Source organism: Schistocerca nitens, chromosome 4 (assembly GCF_023898315.1).
Source record: "Schistocerca nitens isolate TAMUIC-IGC-003100 chromosome 4, iqSchNite1.1, whole genome shotgun sequence".
NCBI lineage: Eukaryota > Metazoa > Arthropoda > Insecta > Orthoptera > Acrididae > Schistocerca > Schistocerca nitens.
This window is the reverse complement of record NC_064617.1, coordinates 566,907,135-566,934,873: the sequence shown is the minus strand read 5'-3', so window position 1 is coordinate 566,934,873 and position 27,739 is coordinate 566,907,135. Positions and strand designations below refer to the sequence as shown.

Below are 27,739 nucleotides of genomic sequence, written 5' to 3'. Positions count from 1 at the left end.
CATTTATGAGAATTTTGGTCAGAAATAACTTTTAAAAAATCCGACCAAGGTTTGTGAAAGGTTCTCTTCGGTAACAGGCGGATGCTAGAACTTGAATACCCCTTGAATACCCTTGTTGAGGTGCCACGTGTTCAGCAATGTGCGCTGGACGGTGTGCTCCGGAAAACCTGGGCTCGTCCTGCTTTACAGACCGGGAAATCGTCTTGCCTTCACGGACTGTAGTGACACGTGGACGTCCAACACCTCGTCGCTACTCATGGTTGCAAATTCCTTCAAGCACTTTCTGTAGATTCTCACGGCAGTAGAACGCTAACAGCTGACCAACTAAGCTGTTTCCGACATGATGCTTCCCAAGCGACGGGCCATAACAATGTACCTTGCGTCTAAGTCGCTGACATTACTAGATTTTTCCTTTTTCGGGACAACCTCTATAAAATTTTTCGACATTGCAGGTACCAGGCTGATAAGCTGGTAACTGTTCGACGAATAAGGATCTTTACCAGCCTCGGGTATGGCCAATTCCTTAGAGTGCTTCTACATGGCACGGGAGCGTGAAGTACTTATCATGGTACTCAGAGCATCCAACAGACGCTGAGTGAGAGGAGTTGACATTTTCCACACTATCGGGTTTTTGCCGGGCCAGTGTCACTTGGTTTTCTGGTATTCAGCGTCGGAAGTTGCGAAAAAATGGTTCAAATGGCTCTGAGTACTGTGGGACTTTACATCTGAGGTCATCAGTCCCCTAGAACTAAGAACTACTTAAACCTAACTAACCTAAGGACATCACACACATCCATGCCCGAGGCAGGATTCGAACCTGCGACCGTAGTGGTCGCGCGGTTCCAGACTGAAGCGCCTAGAACCGCTCGGCCACTCCGGCAGGTCTCTGAAGTTGCACCTGTACTTCGTCTGCTGAACTTGGATCTATGGCCTCCTCTCCTTCACCGTGTACCGATAAGAATATTAGGAACTGCTAGGTCATATATATGAAGCACTGGGGTGCCGATATGGGCGAAGGTCATTGCAGACAAGTCAGTTAAGGGTGTTTGGCTTGGCTGCCGGCTAAGATACGTCACTGTCTCCTGTGGGCGACACGGAATGTCTTTTGAGATTTTCATGTTGAGTCATTGTCCAAACGGAGAGTTACTATCCTATCTGCCCCCTGCCAGTATTTGTGCCCCTAAATTGAAGACTTAATGTCGTTAAACAGCTGGTTAAGCAGACGACTGGTGTCAGCACTCCTCGTCAGCCGACGGACGCGATTTCCCTTCGCATTCGTACTGAAGTTTTCGTACCGGTAATGGATTACTAAGCGTACATTTACATCCAATCAGTTGCCGAGTACGTGCTGATTAAGTTAAGGCGTCAATAAGTTGATCCTTCTCTATATACTTGTATTCAAACAATAATCAAAGGTACATTGTGGTAGTGGTGGCGACATGTATTTTCTGAATGGAAATAAACAATGCTGGGTGGGTTTTCACGGTTTTATCTAACTGGTGAAGCATTTTCTCATACAGATGACACATTATAAATATCATATAAATTGCAATTACAATATCTCATGAAGTTAACTACATGTGTCGTTGAATGCCCGACATGGATTTTACACTCGGGGTGCTTTACAGGTGACGTGATTGAGATCCAATTTATGAAGTCAAGGGGAGAGAATGGACGCTTCATTGCCATTGTGCGTGCTTAGTGCATATTGCACGCCAACCGACTTTTGGTTTCCTCTCACAGTCTCAGATTCATACCATGCCATCTTTGGCTCTGCCCGCCGCTCATAGACTCTGACGTATCGAGCCACACGTTTGTAGATTAGACCATCAACCTTTTACTTGCGCGTTAAACAACAGAATGAAGACATCTTGTCTCATTAGAGCACAGGATCGTCTCGTCTCCCTCTACCATCATTTGGCTTCTAAATGAGAAGTTTCGGGTTTCCCATTCCGATTGACGAAGACGGCGTTTTATACGGCCAGGTGTAGCTCCTTGGTTCAAATGGCTCTGAGCACTATGGGACTCAACTGCTGTGGTCATAAGTCCCCTAGAACTTAGAACTAGTTAAACCTAACTAACCTAAGGACATCACAAACATCCATGCCCGAGGCAGGATTCGAACCTGCGACCATAGCGGTCTTGCGGTTCCAGACTGCAGCGCCTTTAACCGCACGGCCATTTCGGCCGGCTGTAGCTCCTTCTCTGTGGCATTATCAGTGATACCTTTCTCTGTCTAAGGTGCAGTTCAGCGGTCACGTTAATTTTATGCTGTTTCTCTTCCAGAAAGAAATATCTAGCATCTGCTTCCAGTCTCAGGGGAACGCAGTTGCAAACAATGAAGTTTGCTATCTTCAAAAATCTCGTATTTGTGCTACACTTAACTTGTGGACTATTCGGAGCACGCCTTTCTGATGGGCCTGCCGGTCCTAGTCGAACCTACCGATGGAGGAAGTGACTGAGCGGCGGGTTTTCTTTTTCAAGCAGGAACCAAAAGCATGCAGCTGGTCCATGATAATAATTTTTTGTCCCTCAATGGCCTGTTGCAAGACTGTCAACTGGACGCCGCTTCGAAGACTTATGTGTTCCTCACCTACCCCCGTTATCCAACTAGGGAAAGAGGACCTGAAGTTTAACGTGGAACCTGAACCACTTGTGGTTTCTGGCGGCTAGTCACTTCTTTGACAGGTGAATGCTAGATTAAAATGCAGACTGGGAAATCCGTGTACTGCTGGGATTCGCTACCACGACCTCTTGACTTCCCGGAATGCACTTTACAGTTAAACCACCATGCCCAACTCGCAGCTGTTCCAAACTCATGCAGGCAATGCATTATTAATGACAACCCAGTACTGCATTCTCACTAGGTTATCACTAAATCTGAGATACCAGAATGGTTTTGGCGTAATGGTGGGCGAGGGCTGCGAAGAGAGAACGGGGGCCTGGACCTGTCGCAGCACTTTTGCTTCGACTGCTGCCAAAAGCGCAGCTGGTGGCATGGCACAGATTCCTCCGCACTAGCTGTCTCTGAGTCTGGTCTGTTTCCGCAGCTAGTCTCAGAATGCATCGTAGTTCACGCCTTCGTGCCGACTACACGCAAGCTGGTGGCAAACTCTTGGCGATCGAATCAAAGGTAATGCAATGTGATTCAGTGACGGCGCATTTCATGAACTGGCAGCCACATGACATGTTATGCCTTCGATGATCGATATGACCAGGACATCTGGGCTTCCCCACTCATTGGGTCGGGTGTGGGATCAAACTGACCCATGACAACAGCATCATACCTTTCTTTGGTGCAATCCAGCTGCCTCCCAGAGGTATAAGTGACATACGAATTCCAGGGAGCACTTGCGACAAAGAACCATCAATCTATCAACAGAATCAGCTCAAAATCTACAGTATCCAACAATCAACTGTCGAGTCTGTGACCGCAACCAAGGTAATCTCTCAACGAGATAAGCTAATCTTCACTGCCATGTGTTCTGCCACCGACAGAGCTAGTATATACGACCTCTGTTGATTCACTCGGCTTGAGAACAGAATCAATAACTACGCCCATGTTCATAATATCCTTACGAAATAACTGCCAAAATTCTAGGGGTTGAGAGTGCCATTAGCAATCCAGACACCTGCTGTCTTCCCAACGAATGTTCAGCCATTGTTACCTTCTGTTGTTTATCTGCTGGCGACAACAAGGCTGACGTGACTGCAGCGGGAATCTGCTGTTATATGTTCGCTTTGAACACAGTGGTAGATACGAGATGCACCTTAAGTTTCTCGAGGATGCAGGGAATATCGGCGGGAAGAAGACGCATCTGATGAACATTACGTGACACATGGTCATCAAAGGGTGAACTGCTCTCACTGGAAGAGCTCTGCTATGACTCTGCAGCTGCATCGATAGGCTGCGGCAATGCCTGGGCTTGGAGAGCCCCTTGGTAGGGGTGGCTAGACTGTTAAGCGCGTGTCTTTCAGTGTTCCGTCCGCTCCTGGCGGTTGATGGGCTACAATGGTTTGCTTACTGGATCTTGTCAACGCCGATCATATGCGTTTTAGGTCTACTTTCGACTCTGTCTTCTCAACTTGTGGAACGAATTCCTCAGTGTTGGTTAGCTTCACAAAGGAGTCATACATCACATCTGTCCAAACTTTCGCCGTGCCACCCTCACCCCAATGCGTAGTCTTCCGGCCCCCTTGTCTATAGCTTGTTCATCATTGCTTTAGGGTTGATAGCTACGTGAAATACTGCCAGTGTTATTGGACCACGTCCCATCTAACGTGCCGCAGCGAATGCTGTACCAACATGATGGTACATCTGCGCACTTTGCTCAAGTGGTACGAAATGATTTGGATGAGATCTTTGCTGAGGACTAAATAGGGGGCAGTTGGACCGGTGGCATGGCCTGCTCTTGACACGCCTTGATTTTTCCGTGTGGGGACACCTGAAATATGTTGTCTACGAAATAACTATCGAATCAGATGAAAAGCTAATAGTGCGAGTTATGGTAGCCTTTGATGCAATCCCCACTTTGCCAGGGTTGCTTGAAAGGACGCCACATAGGTGTTGCTCCACGGCGTGCATTCAAGCAGGAGTGCGTAATTTTAAGCAGTTTCTGTAGCTGCTTTGAAATAAAGATCGTGAAACAACCCCTCCTCTCTATTACTTTGAAGTTATGAAGAAACTGAAAAACGTTGCCCTGCAGAAATGCTACCACGTCGACTCGGGTGGCGCGTTGTATGCCTACTTTCCCGGCGGCGCGCGACGCTGTTAAATGACGCCTAGCGTCGAACGGTAAGGGATGTGGACAATGTTTACTAAGTTGAAACGTTTGCTATGACCCGCTTTACCAGCCCTCTCGTTTGTATCATCCATTTTAGAAACACGTGTTAATGCTAGTGCTCTTATAAGTCAGGACGTAATATTTATTAATGAAAGTCCTTCACTTTTAATTTCTGTTGGAATCTCCTTCTTAATAGTTAGTCTTTTACACTTCTATATGTTGTCCTTGTGTTCCAGTCTGCGCCATAATATTTATTCCTGTGGTAAATACAAGAGAACGGAAGATGTCAGACTTAACATTCTCTGTTGGTTATTAAAAGTTTTCATTTAATTACATTTTTCGTTGTTAGTCTTCCAACATTTATGTCCATGCACTGCACCATTCCTTTTTATGTATGCTGAGTCTTAGAGGAACGAGCAGTCGGTGCACCTGATGATTCTCATTTTGGAAATTACTCTTATCTCACGGAATAAACTTTTTGTTGTGAGGCTAGCAACCCAAGTAATTTCAATCAGCAGAATTGGGGAGTGGTTTAGGAGGCAGGTAAACGTGAACATCTTCATTTTTACTGTTGGATAAAGAGGTGGTACGTCACACTCTTTCCCTCTTCTTTTCTTTGTAAGGAAACAACGATATAGGATCGTGTAACATCATTAGATGGAATTAGAAGTGATCTGGACGTAGTGAAACTTTTGGAAAAATTTTCCCCACATGGGAACACGAAACAACTGAAGTCCTTTCTCAGCTTCCGCTGTTATTGACACAAAAATGTATCAAACCAGTCATTTCGAGACCTATGGTCCCGCCGGCAGTGGTGGCCGAGCGGTTCTAGGCGCTTCAGTCCGGAACCGTGCGACTGCTACGGTCGCAGGTTCGAATCCTGCCTCTGGCATGGATGTGTGTGATATCCTTAGGTTAGTTAGGTTTAAGTAGTTCTAAGTTCTAGGGAACTGATGACCTCAGATGTTAAGTCCCATAGTGCTCAGAGCCATTTGAACCTACGGTCCACAGCGTTATTGAAAGGCGATGCTACTTCTGTCAAATTAATCGATCAGTTAAAGTTAGAGTTAGCCATGGAAGAGCTATTAGTAACTTTTCGTATGGGAAATAACTGTGGTAGTTACGGAATTAGTGTTCAACGTCCCAGACGGTGTAGAATGGAGAATAAGAAAAACACAGGATGACAGTTTTTTACCAGTCGAAACTAAAGAATGATGTGAAGGCGATGGTCTTCGAGATGTGCTATGTCATGTGGTTGAGGTCGCCATAGACGGGACACGAGACTTCCCTGTATCTGATCGTTGCACCTAACCGCGACGCGAGGAGGAAGCACTGAGCAACTAAGTGCCAGATGCAGTGTGACAAAGTGTTTCTGTCTCCAAAAAGACGAAAATGTTGCCAAGCACTGCTCCATACCCGAACGGAGGATGAGATGTGCTCGTGAATAACGCACTTGCTTGTCCCCAGGCTAAAGTGCGCCCTTTGTGGAGAGCATAACGTGGCCAGTTGGGCCAGATGCGTCGATGTAAGCGTGATGAGGCTACATTCTGTTCCAAATTACTCAAGGACTGATTAGTAAAATCCCGATTCTTTAAGGAATCGGACCTTCATGTTAAAAACGCTTCAGTCCGCTAATTATTTTACAAATGAGCATATGTGTTAAATATATGACGTAATGCTTGTGGGCGAGACAACGTTTCGTAAAGACGTTTTTGTAGTGCCTGTTTGTTCTGATTTCGATGCAAAGTTCCTTTGGATGTGCATGCACGTCGACAATGAACATTTGTGCCGGACCGGTACTCGAACCCGGATTTCCCGCTTATCGCGAGTGGTCGCCTCACCATTTGGCTATCCGTGCACGACTCACGAACGACCAGACCCAAACTTCCACATGTCGTCGGCCATGCGTTTACGATCTGTACTCGTACATCCATTATGTATATTCCCGTACAGGTCGGACGCTGTACTTGAAAGTCGCTTGCCCGGTATCAGCAGATAAAGACGATATTGCAGTGCCTGTTTATTCTGCTTACAATGCAAAGATCCTTTTGACATGCACGCAGTTTTGTGAAGTCCGTGAAAAATCTACTGATTTTACTTTCGTCAGTATCACAGATGTTTGAAGTGACTCTGTCACCAGTAATGGAACAGCGTTACTGTTACATTCACATAGTGCGTTCTCGATGTCTGACATGATACACAAATGATAATGTAATGGTGACTGTATAGCGAGAGATGTGAAAGAACCATTGCAGAAGTATATTTGGATTAGGAACTGTTGATTTATTTTATTGTTCCACAGTTAGAAATACAAAACAAACCAATCTGTAAAGTCTGGGCTCTTCCTTAGTATGTTGTGATTTATTATCCCGGAAAGCATGGAGTTCTGCCAAAGAGATCAAGAAATTAAGAAAGTGGAGACGTACAACTTTGACGGGTCGCTTTGTGACGGTACACCAGGCTAAGAAAGGCACACCAACAAATTAATACAACAGATCGGATCATAGCGTAACAAAAACCACCTCATCGTTCTAAATCTCAAAGAGACATCGCTATCATAAGGAAAAACCCACATTAGATGAACACAAGCTTACAACGCTCCATGTTTTTAATATTGACCATTTTCTGGTCATTTGTAAGCTTATACTCATCTAAGATGGGACTTTCCTTGTGATATTGATGTCTCTTTGAGATTTATAATGCTGAGGTGGTTGTTGTTAACCTACGGTCTGATTTCTTATAATTAATGTATTTGTATCCCTTTTCTAGCCCGGTGCATTTTTGGACCCAAACAGACATACGTGGGTTATTCGTGTTTTCTTGACTGCATCTCACCAGCTGCGTTTCGATTTGTTTAATATAGCTGTGGCTGTGTGACCTTTAGTTCGCCATACACTGTATGGTTAATTTTATGATGGTGTTCTTACCATATACACGAATTTTTCGACGTCCACCTGATGACAGCTGTGAGGTTTGAATATGTCAAGTGATACTGCTGTGGTTCACAAGTTTTACTATGTGGCTCAAGATTACTGCCATATGTAGTCTCAAGCTACTACACTGGTTGTTTTATTCACTTGGTTTTTCTCATTTTTAGAAGGGTTTGATTTAGTGTGCGTTCGATGTTCTAAAGGCCTATCGTATGTTTTTATATTTTTTGTAATGTTTTGCATGTTCTGTTATAATTCTGTTATGTCAAAATAGTTACTTTCGATGCGTAAACTGGTCGCGTAATTAAAATAGCAAATTCTGGAATCATACGGCTGTTTGGTGATTGGTCTTTTGTAAAAAGAAGAGTCTCCTTTATATTGACACACAACAGGGTGAAGCAGACTCTGCAATGTGTACAGGTGCCGCCCTTTGCGTAGCATCGTATAAACAGGCATCTCTATGTGAGAGTTGCTTGTTATGACTCTCTCTACCAGATGTCTTATTTTTAACGTTAATTTCAGAAACATCTTTGAAACTCGAACCCCTCGTCGTACCGAGTCACAGAAAAGAAATCTATTTCGTGTTCCGCAAGTCAACACACGGTACACGGTGCAGTGTACCTTCCACACTGCTAGTCACTGGTCCTGCAGTCTTCTACCAAACAGAATTCCTTCCTCCAAAAGGTAAATGAACTACAGTGAATTCCCTTCGCCACTTTACCTTATGCTGTTAAGACTATTACGCCGCCCTAGGTGCTACTGCCACCTATTTCCTTCCTGCCGCTTACGCACTGCGTCTACAGTCTGTGTACGCATTCCGCACTCTCCGTCTACACTAGGGCCGGCACACCGCCCTGTACGCCAGCGCTCCTCACATACTCCCATGTCACTACACCCTTTATGCTTCTTACTCTCTTGATTAACTGCCTCCTGAAGAGCCATAAAGCGAGTTCTCTCTGATTATTAGGCACCGTTCAACACCACTGTAGTACTAATGCCTGACAGGTGAATTTCTCGATATATTTGTCACCTCGAAAACTCAAATATTCCTTCACAGAAAGACATCAGTACTTTGCAACTAACTTACCAAATCAGGTATTTTTTAATAGCCTAGAAGTTACCAGACTCACAAAGATTCTATAAGTACTCCCGGTACCGCACATCACAGCAAACTTTACCATAGAGGGGTTAACTTCGCTGTATTCGTCGTCCGTGCGGCTCTTGTAACAGTACCCGAACATAAGTCTACCTTGTGGCATCACCATGTCGGTAAAAATTCACTCTTGTCACATTGTTTCACCATGGAGATGTTATTCTCCTCGCGACCTAGGAGCGGCAACCGAGCATTGTAGGTTTCCCCAGGAGCCTTTAACCAAAGAACGATACGTGCCAAATTGAAGCATACCATCCGATTATGAGCCCACTAGATGAAACATCACTAGGGGTGCCGTAAAATTTGTAATTGCCAGAATTTGCTCCCATGTTCCGGATTAAATTCCAAACCTCTCTGCAGTGTCACATAAGTGAGGGATGGGTCGATGTTCGACGTTTCCTGTTACATAAAAATTTTAAAAATTAAGTAGTCTAAAAAAATTTTTCAAATGTGTGTGAAATCTTATGGGACTGAACTGCTAAGGTCATCAGTCCCTAAGCTTACACACTACTTAACCTAAATTATCCTAAGGACAAACACACACACCCATGCCCGCGGGAGGACTCGAACCTCCGCCGGACCAGCCGCACAGTCCATGACTGCAGCGCCATTAGACCGCTCGGCTAATCCCGCGCGGCTAAGTAGTCTAAAAAGACACTAAATGGGGAAGTTCTCCATTTAGTCGACGAGAAATGTAGTATGTGGAATATATTAAGTAGAAGAAGTGCAGGACGTGTTTCCGATATCAGAGAATCTCTTACAGGTTACTAAATAAATACTTCTTTGTATGTGAGTCAGGATCTCTTTCTATTTACTCGTGCAGTCCAACGTTATGCGGACGTTTCTTATATTTTTGTACAACTTACCAAGTTCTGTCAAGGTCGGTACATGTGTCACTCTTACCTTCATTTGTTTGGACTGCTGGTTCAAACGTGTTTCAAGAGTGACTCTCACGCTACATTCTTCAATAGTATGTGTATCTCGCTCGTCGCTCAAGTAAATTATGCTGGAAAGGACATGCTGTTCCTTAAAGCATTAACTCCATGTGAAATCACTATCATGCTCCTCAAATAACTGTAGCACGATACTGACTTTGTGATATGGTTAGTTCTTCTTCTTCTGTAGTGGTCAATCCAAGGATTGGTTTGCAACAGCTACAATGGCAGCTTGTCTCCATTCTGTGCGTCTTTCGGCTTTTCTCTTCATTTCTTTATAGGTGTTACATCCCACATCTTTCACGATTTGATCCATGTACCTCAGTCGTAGTCTTCCTCTTGGTCTTTTTTCCTCGACATATCCCTCTATGATTGTGTTCAGGAGTCCTTTATGCCTTAATAGATGGCCTGTAAATTGCACTCTTCTTTTAACAATGAAACTCCAGAAGCTTCTCTTCTGACCTGCTCTTTCCAGAACCACTTCTTTTGTGACCTTGTCGATACATTTTATTTTGAGCATGCGTCTATAGCACCACATTTCAAAAGAATTTAGCTTCTGGTCTTCCTCAGTCCCGAGAGTCCTTGTTTCACACCCATAGCATGCCATATGATTTCAAAAATCTTTTCCTGATTTCAAGGCTGATGCTCTTAGATGTTAATATGTTTTTCTTCTTGTTAAAAGCAGCCTTTGCTTGAGCTATTCTACTTCTCACTTCTGCTTTGCTCCTTCCATCCCTGGTAATATTACTGCCCAGATAAGTAAATATATCAACTTGTTCAAGCAGTTCATTGCCTACATGAACTTGGACTTTCACTTGATCTTCTTTGTCGCGTGCCATTACTTTTGTTTTTGCTTTATTAATTCTCATATTATATTCTTCACCCATAACTTTATCCATTCTATTGAGTAGGACTACAAGATCTTCTTCACTTTCAGCCAGGACAGCTATATCATCGGCATATCTTATCATATCTATTCGTTGGCCATGAATTACTACACCTGTCTGTGAATTTTCCCTTACTTTTTTCAGCGCCTCTTCAATGTATACGTTAAAGATAACAGGGGATAGTGCGCAACCTTGTCGGACACCTTTCCGTATCTGCACCTCTTCTTGTTTTGTCCGTCCACGGATAACTGCTGTCTCGTTTTTGTACAGGTTCCATATCATTTTTCTATCTTTATGGTCTATTCCTACTTTTTTGAGTACCTCAAACATCTTATCCCATTTAACATTATCAAAGGCTTTCTCTACATCTACGAAAGCTATGTATGTTTCCAGGTTCTTATCTAGTCGTTTCTCTATTATTAGTTTTAGAGCAAATATTGCTTCTCTGGTTCCTCTATCTTTCCGGAGTCCAAACTGGTCTTCGGAGAGTCTAGCTTCGACTTTTTGTTCTATGCGTTTTAGGATAGTTGAGGTTAATATTTTAGAGGCGTGAGTAACTAGGCTGAGCGTCCTATAATTTTCACATCTTGTAGCATTTGCCTTCTTTGGAATGGGGATCATAATGTTTTTCTCAAAGTCTGTAGGAATTTTACCCTGCTCGTACATGTTGAAAACAAGATTATACAACTCCTGATTCAGTTTTGCTCCTCCAGATTTCAGAAGTTCGGCTGGGATATTGTCTATACCAGGCGATTTGTTGTTTTTCAATTTTTTCAGAGCTAGTTCAAACTCTTCCTTTAATATAGGTTCACCTATGTTGTGTGTATCTACTTCTGTTTCTTCTTCCGTGATGTTTTCAGAGAGGTATGGTCTGCTGTACAGTTTTCCTATATATTGTTTGCATCTTCTTGTAACTTCATCATCGTCATCCAACATATTGCCATTTTCATCCATCACAACCCTACACTTGTTTCTTCTGTCTCCAAAGCAATGTCTCACACATTTATAGGCCTTGTCGATATTTCCCTTGCTCATGTTGTCCTCAACTGAAATACAGAGATCATCAAGGTACTTTTCTCTTGGTTGTTTTGCCTCTCTGTTGATTCTGTTTTTCAGACTCTTGTATTTCTCTTGGTCTTTCTTCTTCACATAATTTTTTAATTTCCTTCTTTCTTCCATCATATTTAGTAGGTCATTAATGATCCATTCCTTCCTTTTCTCGGTCCTTTCTTTTCCTATTACTTCCTCTGCTGCTTCTAAAATACCAGTTTTTATTTTTTCCCAGCTGCTTTGGATGTCATTGCAGCCCTGTGTATTTGTTTTCTTGTCTGTTTCTAGTTGATAGTGCTTCAGTGTATTTTCGTTTTTCAGGTTTGTCAAATCCCATTTACATGTACTTCTTTTTTAAATGTTCTTGAATTTTAGTTCAGTCGTCATCATAACGAGTATGTGGTCACTTTCCACATCACAGCCTGGATATGATCTGCTGTCCTTAACTTGGTTTTTAAATCTTTGCTTCACTGAAGTCAGTCTGATATCTGTTAATGTCACCAGGCATTTTCCAAGTATATCTTCTTCTTGGGTGATGATTAAAGAAGGTATTTGTAATGCAAAGTTTATTTCTTTCGCAGAATTCTACAAGTTTATCCCTTCTTTCATATCCTAATCCTAATCCAAAATTCCCTGCCACATCCTCTTCTTTACCTTCCCCAACAACGGCATTCATATCTCCCACGATGAAAAGGTTTTCAGCTCCTTTAATTCTGCCAATTACTTCTTCAAGGTGGTCATACATCATGTCGATTTCATCATCCTCGTGCCTCGTAGTTGGCATGTATACTTGGATTATGATTGTGTCTCTTGGTTTAGTTTCCAATCGGACATAAATTATCCTCTCACTATGTTGAACAAATCCTTTTACTCTTAACCCCATCTCTTTATTGAGGATAATTCCCACTCCTGCAATCCCGGGATTGTCTTGTACTGTTCCAGTGTGTATGATTCTGTAATCCCCTGACCAAAAGTCGCCAGCATTTGGCCATCTCATTTCTGAGACTCCCAGTACATCAATATCCATTCGTTTCATTTCCATTTTCAAGTTTTCCAGTTTACCACATTTAAGAAGTGAGTTGACGTTCCATGTTGCTATCCTTCTTACATTAATGCGTTTGGATTTTGGTATCTCTTTAGTTGTCCCCGCCCGGAGATCCGAATGGGGGACTATTTTACCTACGCAGAATTTAACCAAAGAGCTTTCCATCATAAGCTGTTGATACTTGGGGTACCCACCCGGGTCTTTAATGGAGTGGTTTCCCGTTGCTCTCTCCATTCTATGCCATTCGCCACCTTGTGGCTCCTCCGCCTTTAGGAGCAGTTTCCCACCCCAAGGGCAAGAGAGTGCCTTTCCTTCTAGCCGCTCATCCGCCCTCCTAGAAGGCCGTTGGCAATTGATAGAAGGTAATCTCCTTATCCCGGGAGATATTCGGCTCAGTAGAAGTATAGGTTGGAAATGGAAGACCCCTAGCCCTCGAAACCTAATAGGGTCGGAAAAGAACAAGAGTTGGCCGAGGGTGGCCAAATAGGAAAGATAAAAGTGAGGAGCCTGGCATAAGTAAGTGGAAGCAATGCCAGGACTCAGCTCGGGACCCCGTGGTCGCCAGCCACGTACTCACTAGGTGTGAGTCCCTGAAGTAAGAATGGTTAGTTATGCTGATGGAAAATGCTACTGACGCCAAGGAAGACATCAAGCATTAAGAGATGTATATGGTCCACAGCTGAATGTTCTTCATAGCACAATTCTGCCTCTACTGGCCTTCATAGGTGCCATGAGTATTGGGTCAACGTTCCTTCTACCCCAAAGTACCGATATCAAAGATGGCGGCGATGACGTCATCCAAGATGGACGCTTTTGGCGGGAAAGTGACACGCCACCCTCCCCCAGAAAAATGGCGGGAAGTTCAAGTTTTAAAAAATGCGTCACACCTAAGAAAATGGTGGGAAAGGAAGGTCACTTGTGCTACCTCCACTAACCTAAGTCACCCGACCGCCACCTCTTCCTACGACATGGCGCCAAGTTTGAATTTTGACTGTAAATAAAGGTCAATTCGCGTATCTCTACTAAGCTAAGAAAATGGCGCGAAAGAAATGACACTTGTACTATTGTAAGTCACCTGACCACCATTGCTCCTAAGGATTCGTGGGAAAAGGACTCGTCTAGTGCTGGACATAAGTCTTTATTTTGCCTGCACCAGTCTTTATTTAAACAATTTCATGCAGCACAGCCATCCAGTGTGTTCACAACTAGGTCTGGACTCCAACTAACCTAGTACACAGTATCACCACCAGAGGGCGCTCTCATCTGTGACGTAATCCTAGATGGTGGGGGTAAATGGCTGGAAACGTGTGTTCACCATGAGGCCTAGTATATATTGCCACCACCAGAGAGCGCTATCGTCCATTCCATGACGTAATCCAAGACGACTTTCTGGGGTGAGGGAAATGGCGGGAACCAAAAGGACCCCTTAATTCAGTCACATGCTCGACTTCAGCCAATAGGGTGGTAGTATCTGGTGACATCATTGTAGGAGATATAGGCGAGGCTCAGGAGCTCTGGGAACTCAGTCTTGTCCAGTCAGGCAGCAGAAGCAGCAGCAGAAGAATAAGAGCAATGAAGCATCAACAGCAGTTGCACTCCAGCACAGTCATGCACAACAGAATTAAACGGAAAAGTAAGCATCCCATATTACATCTTTCTCTCTGGCTAGCCTTATTACTATTATTATTCAAACTTTTCACGTCTTGGTCCATATCTGATGCTTCCTCATCTTTGTTCAACAGGCTCAAGCACCAACATGCCAAGCTCTGCTGACACATCTGGACCAGTATCAACCTCAGCTCTGAACTTGTTGAGACCTGCAGCAACAACCTCCAGTGCGTCATAACGAGTAGGGGTTACGTGGGATCCGGTAGCGCACATAGCCCATTTGATGGAGCAGGCAAAGGAGCATCTGTTGTCTGTCCCATTCATCGATTTGTGCGATGAGGACACGCGATCTGCCCCCGACACATCGAATGCTGTTATTGGTGGTGTTAAACAACAAGATGGAGGTCAGTACTGGTCACCAACATATGACCCATCCCAGCAGAACACCCCTGTGATAGTGCAACCACAGAGTGCAGATACTGTAGATAAGAAGGCTTCGAGTGCACCTACGCTGTTCACCTCCGCATACAATTTAACTCCCAGTGGATCGAAACGTGTGAACATCACTATAGAAGCGCATCATGTCTTGGGGTTGCATGCGAGAATGGAGACTGAAAATTTCGAGTACCCAGTGTTACTGACAGCGAACAGACAAACATGGGCTATTAAAACCTCCAGCCATCTAGAGACACCTAGACTCATCATACTTGTGTGTCAGACTGATAGAAGAGGTAATATAGCCCATCGTATTTGACAACTGCAAGTTAACTAATGCCAAAGTCTACCTCAATTCAGAATTCTACCCATATTACAATCTACATCTGCAGTGGAATCAAAATGTATACAGTCTAGCATATGACATGTATGCAAGGTTCATGCTTCTTACTATGAAATTGCGGATGGAGAGGGGGGATTGTGTGTACTTGGTCCGTGTAAGTTCAAAGAGCTTTCACTGATTATCATAATAGACTGCTTGAAACAAAATGATATAATTAAGTCTGGACCTATAGATGTGTGAATTCAATTTGAATCACCAACAAATGCTGTAGTTCTATATGAATGTGTGATCAACTACTGCCCACTCACAGGTGTTGTGCATCAAACCGTATAAATGAATAGGTACTGCACCGTACCTAGAGCATTTCATGATGACGTGTCATGGTGTGAACATCATTGTGGCTACTCGAGGTTTATATGATGGTGAGCGTAGACAGTTCGTATTTAAAGATGTCACCTTTGTAGCGCACACACAACATGCTGGAATAATAGAGACATCATCTGCAAACATTGCATCACCAAGATCATTGAAGCAAGTGAGGTGTGCTAAGACAAGGAAGAGCGCAAATTGGTTAACACATTTCTGCCATGGAATTCTGGCAGATTGATTCTGGCATACCTATAAAGATATGGTGACTGCACTTAAATTACTCGATCACATGGAACCATCATCTACGTGAAGGGGAAGGACAAGATCTCATGGATGCATCGAATCTTTAAATTTGTTTCTATTCAAGACCTGGAAGTCTACAGCTGTCCTTTTATCCATTGACTCAAGAACATGTATCAAAAAAGTACTGTTGTATCTGCTTATGAAAATGCAAAATTACTTTTATGCTGGATGAGAAATAAATAATTTTTCTTCCCTAACACTCCTTGTATACTTTATTGTTTTGACACCTATGTCCCTAGCAAGTAAGTTTATCGGTGATACTGTACCTGCCTCCATCTATACATGCATTCCACTGGAACTGTCTGACTCACTTACCACAGCCTTTGTGCGCTGTCACCAGTCGAGTAGCGCTACCTGTGCTATTAATAGGTTCGCTTTCACATTCCTCGCCCCTCGCCTGAAGGGAAGTCTCTGAAAATTTGTGCATTCGAGGTGGTACGTCATGTAGCTGCGTGGTGCAATGCAGATGTAACTGCAGAGTGTTTAAACGTATATATTTTGACAAAAACATAATGATTAGGGTTTTTTTAAATAAGAACAGTGACGTAGGATAACGAATTTTTTTCCCTTTATTCATCTCAATTCAGTCCTTGAGTTTACAATTTAGTTTGTGATGTGCAATATATATATATATATATATATATATATATATATATATATATATATATATATATATATATATATATATATATAACTTACTTACATGCTAAATATTATTACTAAAGAAATTTCATCCCAACAGACTATATTGAACAGAGCTACTATGTGAATTAACGTTCTCGTACTTAACTAGATGGCTCTAATTTTTTGTTTTTGTTTTGAAGTAGACATTTTCCATGAAATAATTAATTAATTAATTGAGTGGCTCCAACTCATTGAGACAATATATATATATATATATATATATATATATATATATATATATATATATATATATATATATATACGTTTGAAATATATATTTATCATTGAAATACTTTAATAACATCAACATTTAATTGGATGGTTCCAAATTAACTAAGCAGCTCCAAATATTTTTTGAACTGGGTGACTCTAGACATTTTCCACCACAGACAGCTGAAATACTTAAATAATAACAATTTATTGGGTGGCTCTAAAGCGTCCAACCCAAACAGCAGTAATATATATAATGTTCGATCCTGCACCCCGTTTTTTTTGAGCATAGCTTCCCAGAACAACCCAGGTGCCATGTAATAAACAAGCGTCCAACCCAAACAGCAGTAATATATATATATATATATATATATATATATATATATATATATATATATATAGTACTGCTGTTTGGGTTGGACGCTTTAGAGCCACCCAATAAATTGTTATTATTTAAGTATTTCAGCTGTCTGTGGTGGAAAATGTCTAGAGTCACCCAGTTCAAAAAATATTTGGAGCTGCTTAGTTAATTTGGAACCATCCAATTAAATGTTGATGTTATTAAAGTATTTCAATGATAAATATATATTTCAAACGTATATATATTTGGATGGAAATAAAACTACTTTGACTGGATGGCTAGCGGTAGATGAAGCTTAAACGCTATTCTATTTACACAGACACACACATATATGTGATGTCTGCCTGAAGCACATACCCTACGTAAGAATCGTCTGCCAGACCCATTATTTTTCCACCTAATTCCTTCAATTGGTTTTTGGGCACCCATCGAAACCTACCAACTGGCAGTGGCTGCATCATGGCGTACCAGTATAAGTTGTTCACATCTAAGCACATAATGTAACTCAAATCAAGGGATGCATTAAAGCTGACACCCATCTGCGGGTTATTTGCCTTGGCATGCCTGTGAACGCATTGACAAAGTCCCCCATGGATCCAACAGTCAAAAAATAGAAGCATTGCAGCATCAGTCAAATGTTCGATCCTGCACCCCGTTTTTTTTGAGCATAGCTTCCCAGAACAACCCAGGTGCCATGTAATAAACAAGTGGGTCCAGAGAGTACGTGCCGGCCAGCGTGGCCGTGCGGTTCTAGGCACTACAGTCTCGAACTGCTAGACCGCTATGGTCGCAGGTTCGAATCTTGCCTCGGGCATGGATGTGTGTGTTGTCCTTAGGTTAGTTAGGTTTAAGTAGTTCTAAGTTCTAGGGGACTGATAACCTCAGAAGTTGAGTCCCATAGTGCTCAGAGCCATTTGAACCATTTTGAACCTGAGAGTACGTGGCCGTACATACACTCCGGAACTTTTTGAAAACATCTGCAAGCAAACGCACATCTGTGTCCGTGTATAGTCTTGCGTATTCTACCAAATTGGGGATGTTGAATTCCCGCCAGACATTCACTGCATGCTCACAATCTGTTGCAGTTACGGCATCGCCTGTGAGAGTACTGGTAAATGCAGATATGTTGGGAAGCCTGGTTTCATTGAGTTTTGACATGCTATCTACATACTCGTATGGGAGAACTCCTTTCCTAGTCGCAAGGTGGAACTTTTCCTCATCAGGAAATGCAGATCGAGTGATATGTATATCATTCCGAGGTAAGTTTCAACGAGTTTCTGGAGTGAAGTCTGCATAAATCATAAAGAGTCAAGGAAGTGGAGTGTAATTTTTGGCGTCATTCGTTCTGAGAAATAAATGTACTTCTCAACACTTTCATGGAGGACACTGACCTGATCATTCTTCATACCGAAATTAACGAAGTGCTCAACGAAAAAATGAGTGTCATACCCACACAAATTATAAAAAAGGCAGGTTTGTGTCGTGGTAACTTATACTTCAAATTTCAGTCGTTATGAGCTGCACAGCGGAACTTTCCCGTAAGATGGCAATGATCTCTATGGGGAGTTTCCGCTTTTCTATCTAACGGTAGCCCACAAATATGACAATTAACCTCCCTCTCATACACTTCATCATCTTCCTTTGATTTGGTCATATAAATGTTGGTGCTGTAGAGCTTATCAACTTCCCATGGAAGTTTTTCAAGCTCAGTGGGAAGCCAAACTGCAGGATCGTCCCCGACATAAGACTGGTAGCGGTTAAGTTTAGGATCATGTCCACATGCAACTTGGAACGCTGCTGCACAAGGTACTTGTTTTTGTGTGAAGGTTGTATGTGAGGCTAAGGGGTTCCCTTCACAATGAGTAATAGGAGCCAGCAGGCATTCAAAGTTGGCGTACACTACAAAAGGACATCGCTGCTGGTGGTGAGCATTTTGAAATTTAGTGAAGCTATTTTCCTCTGTGGGCATAATAACACATACTGGGTCCTTCGAAGCACAATCTAATAGATGTACCTAGCTAAAAACTCTTCTGATGAAATATAATTCAGACAACTTAAACAAATATGCTTTTTATAGCGATTTTTTGATAGTTGGGAGGAAAGGAGTCGGGACATATCTTTGATCCAAACATGGTGATAATTATCACCTTCAGAGAAGAGCACATGCAGCTCTCGCTCGCTTGCAAATTTTGAGGAATGGAGGGGGCCGACGATGGTATGCTTGTCTTGCTCATCTGACTTGTCGTTATTCTTCTCCAGACCATAAACGTGAACTGATATACCGGTATTCTGCACCTCAAATTTAGGTATGTCCTGGATCTTTATGGGGAACTCTATACCATCAAAGTTAAAAGATGTCTTAATATCACGGACTTCGTAGCTGTTCGGTCACTCAGGATGATCTATCTAATTGTACTTTCTCTCTCTAGCCAGGATTGACCATGAAAAACAAGCATTATCATATGGATTTTCGACATTAATGTATGCTTTCTTGGTAGCTGTATCTTTAGGGAGCTTAATATAACTGGACCCTCCATTTACCGGATCAAAGACACGTATATGGATGTCAAAGTGTGGTTTGTGGCTAAGCGCTTTAGCTGACCCACGTACTTCCATCTTGGAAAATCGTGCCATAATAGCGCTCAAGGTGAATTCATGATACCACTCAGCAATGGATGTGCTCAAAGAAAGAACGCCATTAATACCCCATATATAGTGCAGAGTTGTAGTCTCTGCATCACCTGGATGTTTACGTGGGTGACTCAACTCACAGCATAGTACTGTGCTGCATTTAATGGCGTTAAATGTCGGATCCTCTAGGACTTTGAGGACCTCGGTCTTCAAGACAGAGAGGCACACTTCTAAAATCCAACAGGATCGAGGTACCCTCCTGGATCCTCAATCCTTGTGAATGAGATGCGCCACTCAAAAGCCTTAGCAACATCTGAGCATTCTAGAGGGGTCATTATACGGTTATTCTGATGTCCTTCACTATCAATAGGATGGGGGAGAGCACTACCGCTAGGTATACGTTAACCAATATCACTAGTACTACTACTACTGCAACTAGGAGTTCAGGCCATCGATGATAATGCTGGTGAGGGTGCGTCAGCTGTAGGGAGGGGTATGCACCTTGGTACACACACCTTTCATTGACGGCAGCGGCGAATTGTCTGAGGAAGTGGAGGCAGTGATGGTCGGTGGGAACAACCGGGCTGCAGCGATGGCCCGTCCCCATTACCGACTGGTGAGGTGGGAGACATATGCCCTTGTTCGTCTTCTTTTGCCAGCTGAGTTGCCCGTGGGTGCCAGAGGGCTTGTGGGGCTGCAGGGCAGGTGTTGCTGCCATCTCTCGCGCAGCTGTGATTGGCGCTATATACGGCGCAGCATGTGTCTGTTGTGTTCGGCAAATTCCCGCCCCCGCAAGCACCGCTCTAGATACACGATGTACTTCGTGTGATATATGAAGATAGTAACTGTTCTGGAAAGAACATATACCATTGATGACCATGCAGCCCCTCTAGAATAAATGATAATTAATTGAAACCCTCAGCTGCCCACAGGTGTTGTTGATATACCTTGATGGGGACAGCTGAAAATGTGTGACCCAACCAGGACTCGAACCTGGAATCTCACATTTTCAGCTGTCCCCATCAAGGTATATCAACAACACCTGTCGACAGCTGAGGGTTTCAATTAATTATCATTTATTCTAGAGAAGCTACACAGCCATCAATGGTATCTGTTCTTTCGAGAACAGTTACTATCTTCATATATAGTTAAATGGCTAGCCGGCCATTGACATTCATCTGTGTGAATGCACACAGGTTGCCCGAACTCTTACGGGAATCATCACCTTGGTGTGCGCGAGTAATGAGTGGATTGGCAAATATCTATTAGGAACATTACATATGTAGATTGTGGACAGTTGGGAATGTGAGTCTCACGGGAAGCGTGCAAGGTATAAGTCCCTGCAGTCGCGTTATTCATCTGTGTCCTCAGTGGCTCAGATGGATAGAGCGTCTGCCATGTAAGCAGGAGATCCTGGGTTCGAGTCGCAGTCGGGGCACACATTTTCAGCTGTCCCTATCAAGGTATATCAACAACACCTGTCGGCAGCTGAGGGTTTCAATTAATTATCATTTATTCACGTGATATGCCTGTAACATAAATAAGAAAAAAATAAGTTTAATGATCTAGATTTAAAACAATAAATAATAAGACTAAATAAGAGTAATTATTTGCTGTAATGATAAGGTTAAAAAAATATTCACTTCCACTCTGGCTCCATGACTTGAGCAACTCATCAGCACATTCAGTGAGGTCTCCCACCCTCTCAGGTATATCCGCTACCTCATCTTTAAGGGACATGAGCTCTTCTTCTTCATTCGCAGCGGCCGCCATCTCGTGAACCCAATCAGGGATTTCACCCCCGCCTTGCTCTGTTTGCATGACACTCTCAGTGGCTCCCTCCCTATGCACTGAATCATCTAGAAAGAAAAGAAAAGAATATGTCTGAGACAGCTCAATCTAGGCACTTGGAAAGCCAATGTATATTACACGAAATTATTTTATCTAAGAACTACGTTTTACAAACGTACTTACATTCGTGCTGTGCTCCAGCCCTCTCGACCTCTAGCTGATGGGCTAGCTCAGCTAACATGCGAGGGATGACTTCTAGAAAGACGGAAAAGACTGAGAATAATATCCAGTATGGAAAAAAAAATCCCTGCAACATGCACACTCACACACACACACACACACACACACACACACAATTTTAAAGGGCGCAGCTGTCTGTGGACTGTGGCCCAAACAGATATAACACATAACACATATATAGAATCTGTTAAAGGGCGCAGTAGTCTACGGACTGTGGTCGAAAAAGATATAAAACATACAATCCGTTAAAGATCGCAGCAGTCTGGGTAGACTGCGGTCCAAAACAGATGTAACACACACAATCCTTATAAGGACGCAGCAGTCTGTGTAGACGGCGGTCCAAAACAGATCTAACACACACAAACCATTGAAGGACGCAGCAGTCTGTGTAGACTGCGGTCCAAAACAGATATAATACACACAATCCGTTAAAGGGTGTAGCAGTCTATGTACTGTACCCAAAATAGATATTTGATAAACACAGAAAACATATACCACAGACTCTGAATCTGTTAAAGGGTGAAGTAGTCAGTGGACTGTGACTCAAACGAATATTTGAACACTGAAAAAGTACTTACCAGGTTATTGATCTTAATCTCCTCGACGGCGTTTGTCGCTGCTGCTGCTGCTGCTGTCGCTGCTGGTGCTGCTGGGACACTTCATGATGACGGTGAAATTACAATGACTTACCTCTAACAAACTCGTAGAACTACAGAAGCAGACTGAGAGCGAGTTTGGTTGTGATTTGGCTTATATGGCTTCTATGACGTCGTTTCACGTCACTGATGCAGTAGCCAATAGGAGTGTAGCATTCTAGGGTTGGGGGGGGGGGGGGGGCGTGCCACATCATGAATTAATGATGACTGTGCTCCTAGTGGGAAAACCTCGAGCTTCTCATTTGATCATTGAATCTCCAAGTGAGACATTCAGTTATCGAATATAATTAAAACTGGATTGGAATTAATTACTTAGGTAATTCATATGTTAGATGCGCTATGTGCCACATGTGTTCCGTTACAGTCGTTAGCATATTTCTAGAAGACGATCTCCGGGGTCAGTATGAGCATGTGGGCTAGAGGCCATGACGTCAACATTCGTGCACTTGCGGGCTATGCACGTGGTGCATGCCCCATTAGAAACGCATGAGAAAGGAGAGAAAGCTTTGCAGCATCTCTCTCAGCGCTTGACTACAGGTGGGGCGAGGGGTGACACTTGTTTCACGTACTGCAAGTGACGATCTTGGATTACGTAATGGGAGCATGCTCTGGCTGTGTCCTAGACCATGTGGTGAACACAATGGTTGCCAACATCTTGGGTGATGTCACGGACGACAGCGCCCTCTGGTGCTGGTACTGTGTACCAAACCAAGTGGTGAATACACTGTTTGACACCATCTTGGGTAACGGTACTCGTATCAGCAGCTGACGTCACAGTAGTGCTCTCTGATGGTGACAATATGTACTAGGCCTTGTGTTGAACACACTGTTTGCAGCCATCTTGGATAACGGTACTTGCATCATCACCTGACGTCATGGCCGCCATCTTGGACTACAGCGCCCTCTGGTGGTGGCACTGTGTAGTAGGTCAGTTTGAGTGCGGACCTTGTGGCGAAAACACTGTTTCCAGTCATTTACCCCACCATCTTGGATTATGTCACAGATGAGAGCGCCCTTTGGTGATGGTACCGTGTACTAGGTCAGTTGGAGGCTGGGTCTCATGGTGAACACACTGGATGTCTCTGCTGCATTAAATTGTTTAAATAAAGACTGGTGCATGCAAAATAAAGACTTATGTCCAGCATTGGTCGAGTCCTTTTCCCACGAATCCTTAGGAGGAGGTGGGGTCAGGTGACTTAGGTTAGTCCAAGCGTCCTTCTTTTCGCGCCATTTTCTTAGCTTAGTAGAGATATGCGAATTGACCTTTATTTACAGTCAAAATTCAAACTTGGTGCCAGTTCATAGGATGAGGTGGCGGTCGGGTGACAGGTTAGTGGAGGTAGCCCAAGTGACCTTTCTTTCCCACCATTTTCTTAGGTGTGATGCATTGTCCTGTTGGCATTTGAACTTACCGCCATTGTTCTGTGTGTGTGGAAGGGAGGGGGGCGTGACAGTTTCCCGCCAAAAGCCTCCATATTGGATGACGTCACTGCTGCCATCTTGGTTGACGTCATCGCCGCCATATTGGATGACGGTACTTTGGGGAAGAACAAATGTTGTCCCAATACTGGATTGGTACATATTTCGAACTGTTCTCCTGGACAATGGAGTATGGACATGAACGTCAATCAAAGTAGTCGTTTAATTTGATTCCAATCTCGATGGACTCATGCACACAGCAGTTGTAATTGACTGTATTGTTGGGTCAATTTGTTGATACTGAAGGTCGCCTGGTGTGGTGCCCCAAGTTCAACAATATGTGATGAACAGTGTGCAGCGAAACGATTGCTGGTGCACAAGCATTGTAGTCTGTTGTCATATCTGTCACAGATCGCCGCCTTTCCTGCTTTATAGAGCGGAAAAACCTCTGTCCTTCACGTTCTTTAAACAGGCATGGGAATCGCAAACCTTGTCGCTTCCCGTGGTTTCACCTTTGTTTAACCACTCTCTGCATGTGCTCACAGCATGCGAGATATGATCCCTCTCAAGTTCGGGGCCGTAACATTGTACTGAGTGTGAAAGTCGCTGACATCAGTAGATTTTCCCCTTTGCAAACAGCATCATCACTCAATTAATAATTCCTCATACATTTCTGTAAGTTAAAAAACACTGTACAGTCACATAAATGTGACTATCAGTCAAAAGCGTAAATAAACGTCTTTTGCAGCCTGTGCCACAGTGAGACGTGCAGGAAGAAAGTCAGTGAGATTGTGGACGGTACCGACAGGGATGTGGAGATGTGCCGATTCCAGTGCCGGTTCTCGGTTGAGGATCTGTGGGGTGAAGAGACCGATAGAGGTGGTAGCGCAGATTCCCTATTGGGTTTACAACTGGGGATTTCTATGGATAGAGAAGTACGATAAACCCATCCTGGTGCTCCTCCAACCAGGAGCATACACTTTTAGCCGTCTAATGTGATATGTTGCATTGCCCTGTTGGAAGGTGCCATTGTGCCAAGGAAAAATAACTAGAAGATAGGGTGTGCATGGCCAACAGGGATAGATGCATACTTCTGTTGAACCATTACCTTGCGGAATAAATAGACCATCCAGGGAATGTCACGAAACACTCTGCAGAGCACAACAATCTGATGATTGTTGCAGGGTGTTTTCTTTCTGACGTTTCACTCCATAATGCTCTCAACAGTTGCGCGTTTATTCGTCCATACACATCTCCATAGTCGTCGTTCATCCCTGTCATTTATGGCCCATGGTGTACAGTATTTGCCTCGACACCAGTTTTATGTAGCACCATTGGAAATTTGGAAATTTGTGGTACGGTCTTAAGGGACTAAACTGCTGAGGTCATCGGTCCCTAAGATTACAAACTACTTAATCTAACTTAATCTAAATTACGCTAAGGGCAACACACACACCCATGCCCGAGGGAGGACTCGAACCTCTGTCGGGGGAATCGCAAAAATCCGTGACAAAGCCCTAGACGACTGGAAAACCGTGGCTTGGTCCGATGAGTGCAAATTTGAGTTGGTAAGAGCTAATGGTAGCGTTCGAGTGTGGCACACGCCCCCAAGCCAAGGACTGAAGCTTTCAACAAGGTACTCCATAAGTTGGTGGTGGCTCCCGGTCGCAGGTTCGAATCCTGCCTCGGGCATGGATGTGTGTGATGTCCATAGGTTAGTTAGGTTTAAGTAGTCCTAAGTCTAGGGGACTGATGACCTGAGATGTTAAGTCCCATAGTGCTTAGAGCCATTTGAACCATTTTGGTGGTGGCTCCTTAATGATGTGAACTGGGTTTTCGTCGAATGGACTGGATCCTTCGGTTTAACTGAACCAATCATTGACGTAAAATGATTGTGTTTGGCTACTTGGAGACCTTTTGCAGCCATTCATAGACTTCACGTTCGAAACAATGATAGAATTTTTATGGCTGACGCTGCGCCATGTCACTAGGCCACAATTGTTACCAATTGGTTTGAAGAACATTCTGGACAGTTCAAGAAAATGATATGGGGAACGAGATGGCCCGACGTGAACCCTATTGAACTCTTATGGGATATATCTGTCCTGCACCAGCAACACTTAAGCAATCATGGACGGCTATAGAGGCAACAAGGCTCAGTATTTCTACAGGGACTTCCAACGACTTGTTTAGTCCATGTACATGGAGGTCGCGTAGCTGCGCTACACTGGGCCAAAGTAGGTCGGACACAGTGTTAGGAGGTGTCCCATAAATTTTCTCACCTCAGTGTACGTGCCCTCCACTGGTAGTGTGGCCACCTGCTGTCTGTGAGGAGTCGTTATTGCAGATTGACGTCGAACATAGGTGGTGGTCACATTAATGTGACAGAACCGTGTACTTTCCAAAACGCGTCTCATTCGAATAACGAAGAGGGCTCTCAGTCTGCTGGTAGATAGCGGTCACAGTGCTTTGGCTCACCAGTGTTTGTATCAAGTTTGGCTGAAACTGCACCAGAAGTTCCAGAGATATATTTAAGTGTCGTTTTTTTCTGAACGGATCCCTACAACTGTGAAAGCCACAGGTGTGTCAACCCAAACGTAAATAGTCTTCCGCCAACAAATCATACGTTTCCTAAACATGGTTGTAATGACTCCTCGTAGTTCACACACATACACACACACACACACACAATTTTCGTGTACAGAAATGTATTACAGTGTTAGAACAAACAGCCCTCGAAAATGTGAAGGTCCCTATTTCTGTGTAAGTTTAGGAAACGTGCACTAAATATACAAGAAAGTTAACTGACTTTGGAGCTAACAACTACCGAATTTCATAGCTTCCACCAAAGAATTGATCTGATGTCTTGTCACTACTCTTTTCTGCACTTGTCTTTCTTTCTCCGGAAGAAATGAAGGTGAGTGGCATATATTCCGCAGACATAGCTGGTCTAAGACAACTTCAAGTGTAAAGATTTGTTAACTACAAGAAGATTTGTGTCTTACATTACGACCAAATCAACCATTTAGCGAGATTGCCTGAAGCTAGAGCCTGCATTATATCAGGAACTCTTGATTACCAATAACATAAATTCCAACAAGGAAATCAACGTCCATAACTTAATAAGGTTATTTTCTGCCAACGATGATGTTCTCTCCCAACAAAGGTGCTTCCAATTGGTATTCTTATAATTTGCAGACGGTCAATCTGGGAACATCTGAACCTGCAGCTGGCACCTCCATGAATGTCACCGGTTGGGGCACTACAGACACAGGGTCAATCTCTAGCACACTTCAATACGTCACCGTCGAGATCCAGGAGCGCTCGTCGTGCAACAAAACCTACGGTGGCACAGTCACGGAGCGCATGATCTGCGCGGGTGCAGAGGAAGGCGGCAAGGACTCGTGCCAAGGAGACAGCGGCGGGCCGCTGGGGGCAGGATCCACCCAGTATGGCATCGTCTCCTGGGGCGCGGGATGTGGTCTGCTGGGATACCCTGGCGTCTACTCCAGCGTCGCTGCTCTGCGTTCTTGGATTCAGGATCAAACGGGTGTATAGTCAAGTGCACCTCGTCCAGAGTCATTTTGGGTACCTAAAAACATCGAATTTCAATAAAGAATTATGGATATAAGCGTGTTCTTAAATCATCATGACCAGTGTTCTACCCAAAAGCAGTTTTTCCCATGGCAATTCTCCGTGCCCTCCTGTCTTCTGCTATCTTCTTCTGGTTCACATAATTTCCATATCCCTTTATGACGTCTGACATCTTGCATCTCCTCCTTCATCTCGATCTCCTATCACGAACTGAATCTGCCAAAGCGTCTGTTTGTAGGCACTCCCGTCTCGTCGAATGTCCCATCCAGCTCTTCTTGCCTTCTACTATAACGTGCAGCAGTCTTCTTCTG

At 43.6% G+C, this 27,739-nt stretch overlaps 1 protein-coding gene across 1 annotated transcript in view; it reads left to right on the top strand.

Annotated features, from left to right (window-relative positions):
* Window positions 1-27,392, top strand: part of LOC126252431 (trypsin delta-like) — a 35,972-nt gene extending 8,580 nt beyond the window's left edge. The window contains exon 2 of the mRNA XM_049953323.1: window positions 27,033-27,392. Within this exon, the coding sequence (XP_049809280.1) occupies window positions 27,033-27,392 (360 nt within the window). The remainder of the gene's footprint in view (window positions 1-27,032) is intronic.
* Window positions 27,393-27,739: the final 347 nt, after the last annotated feature.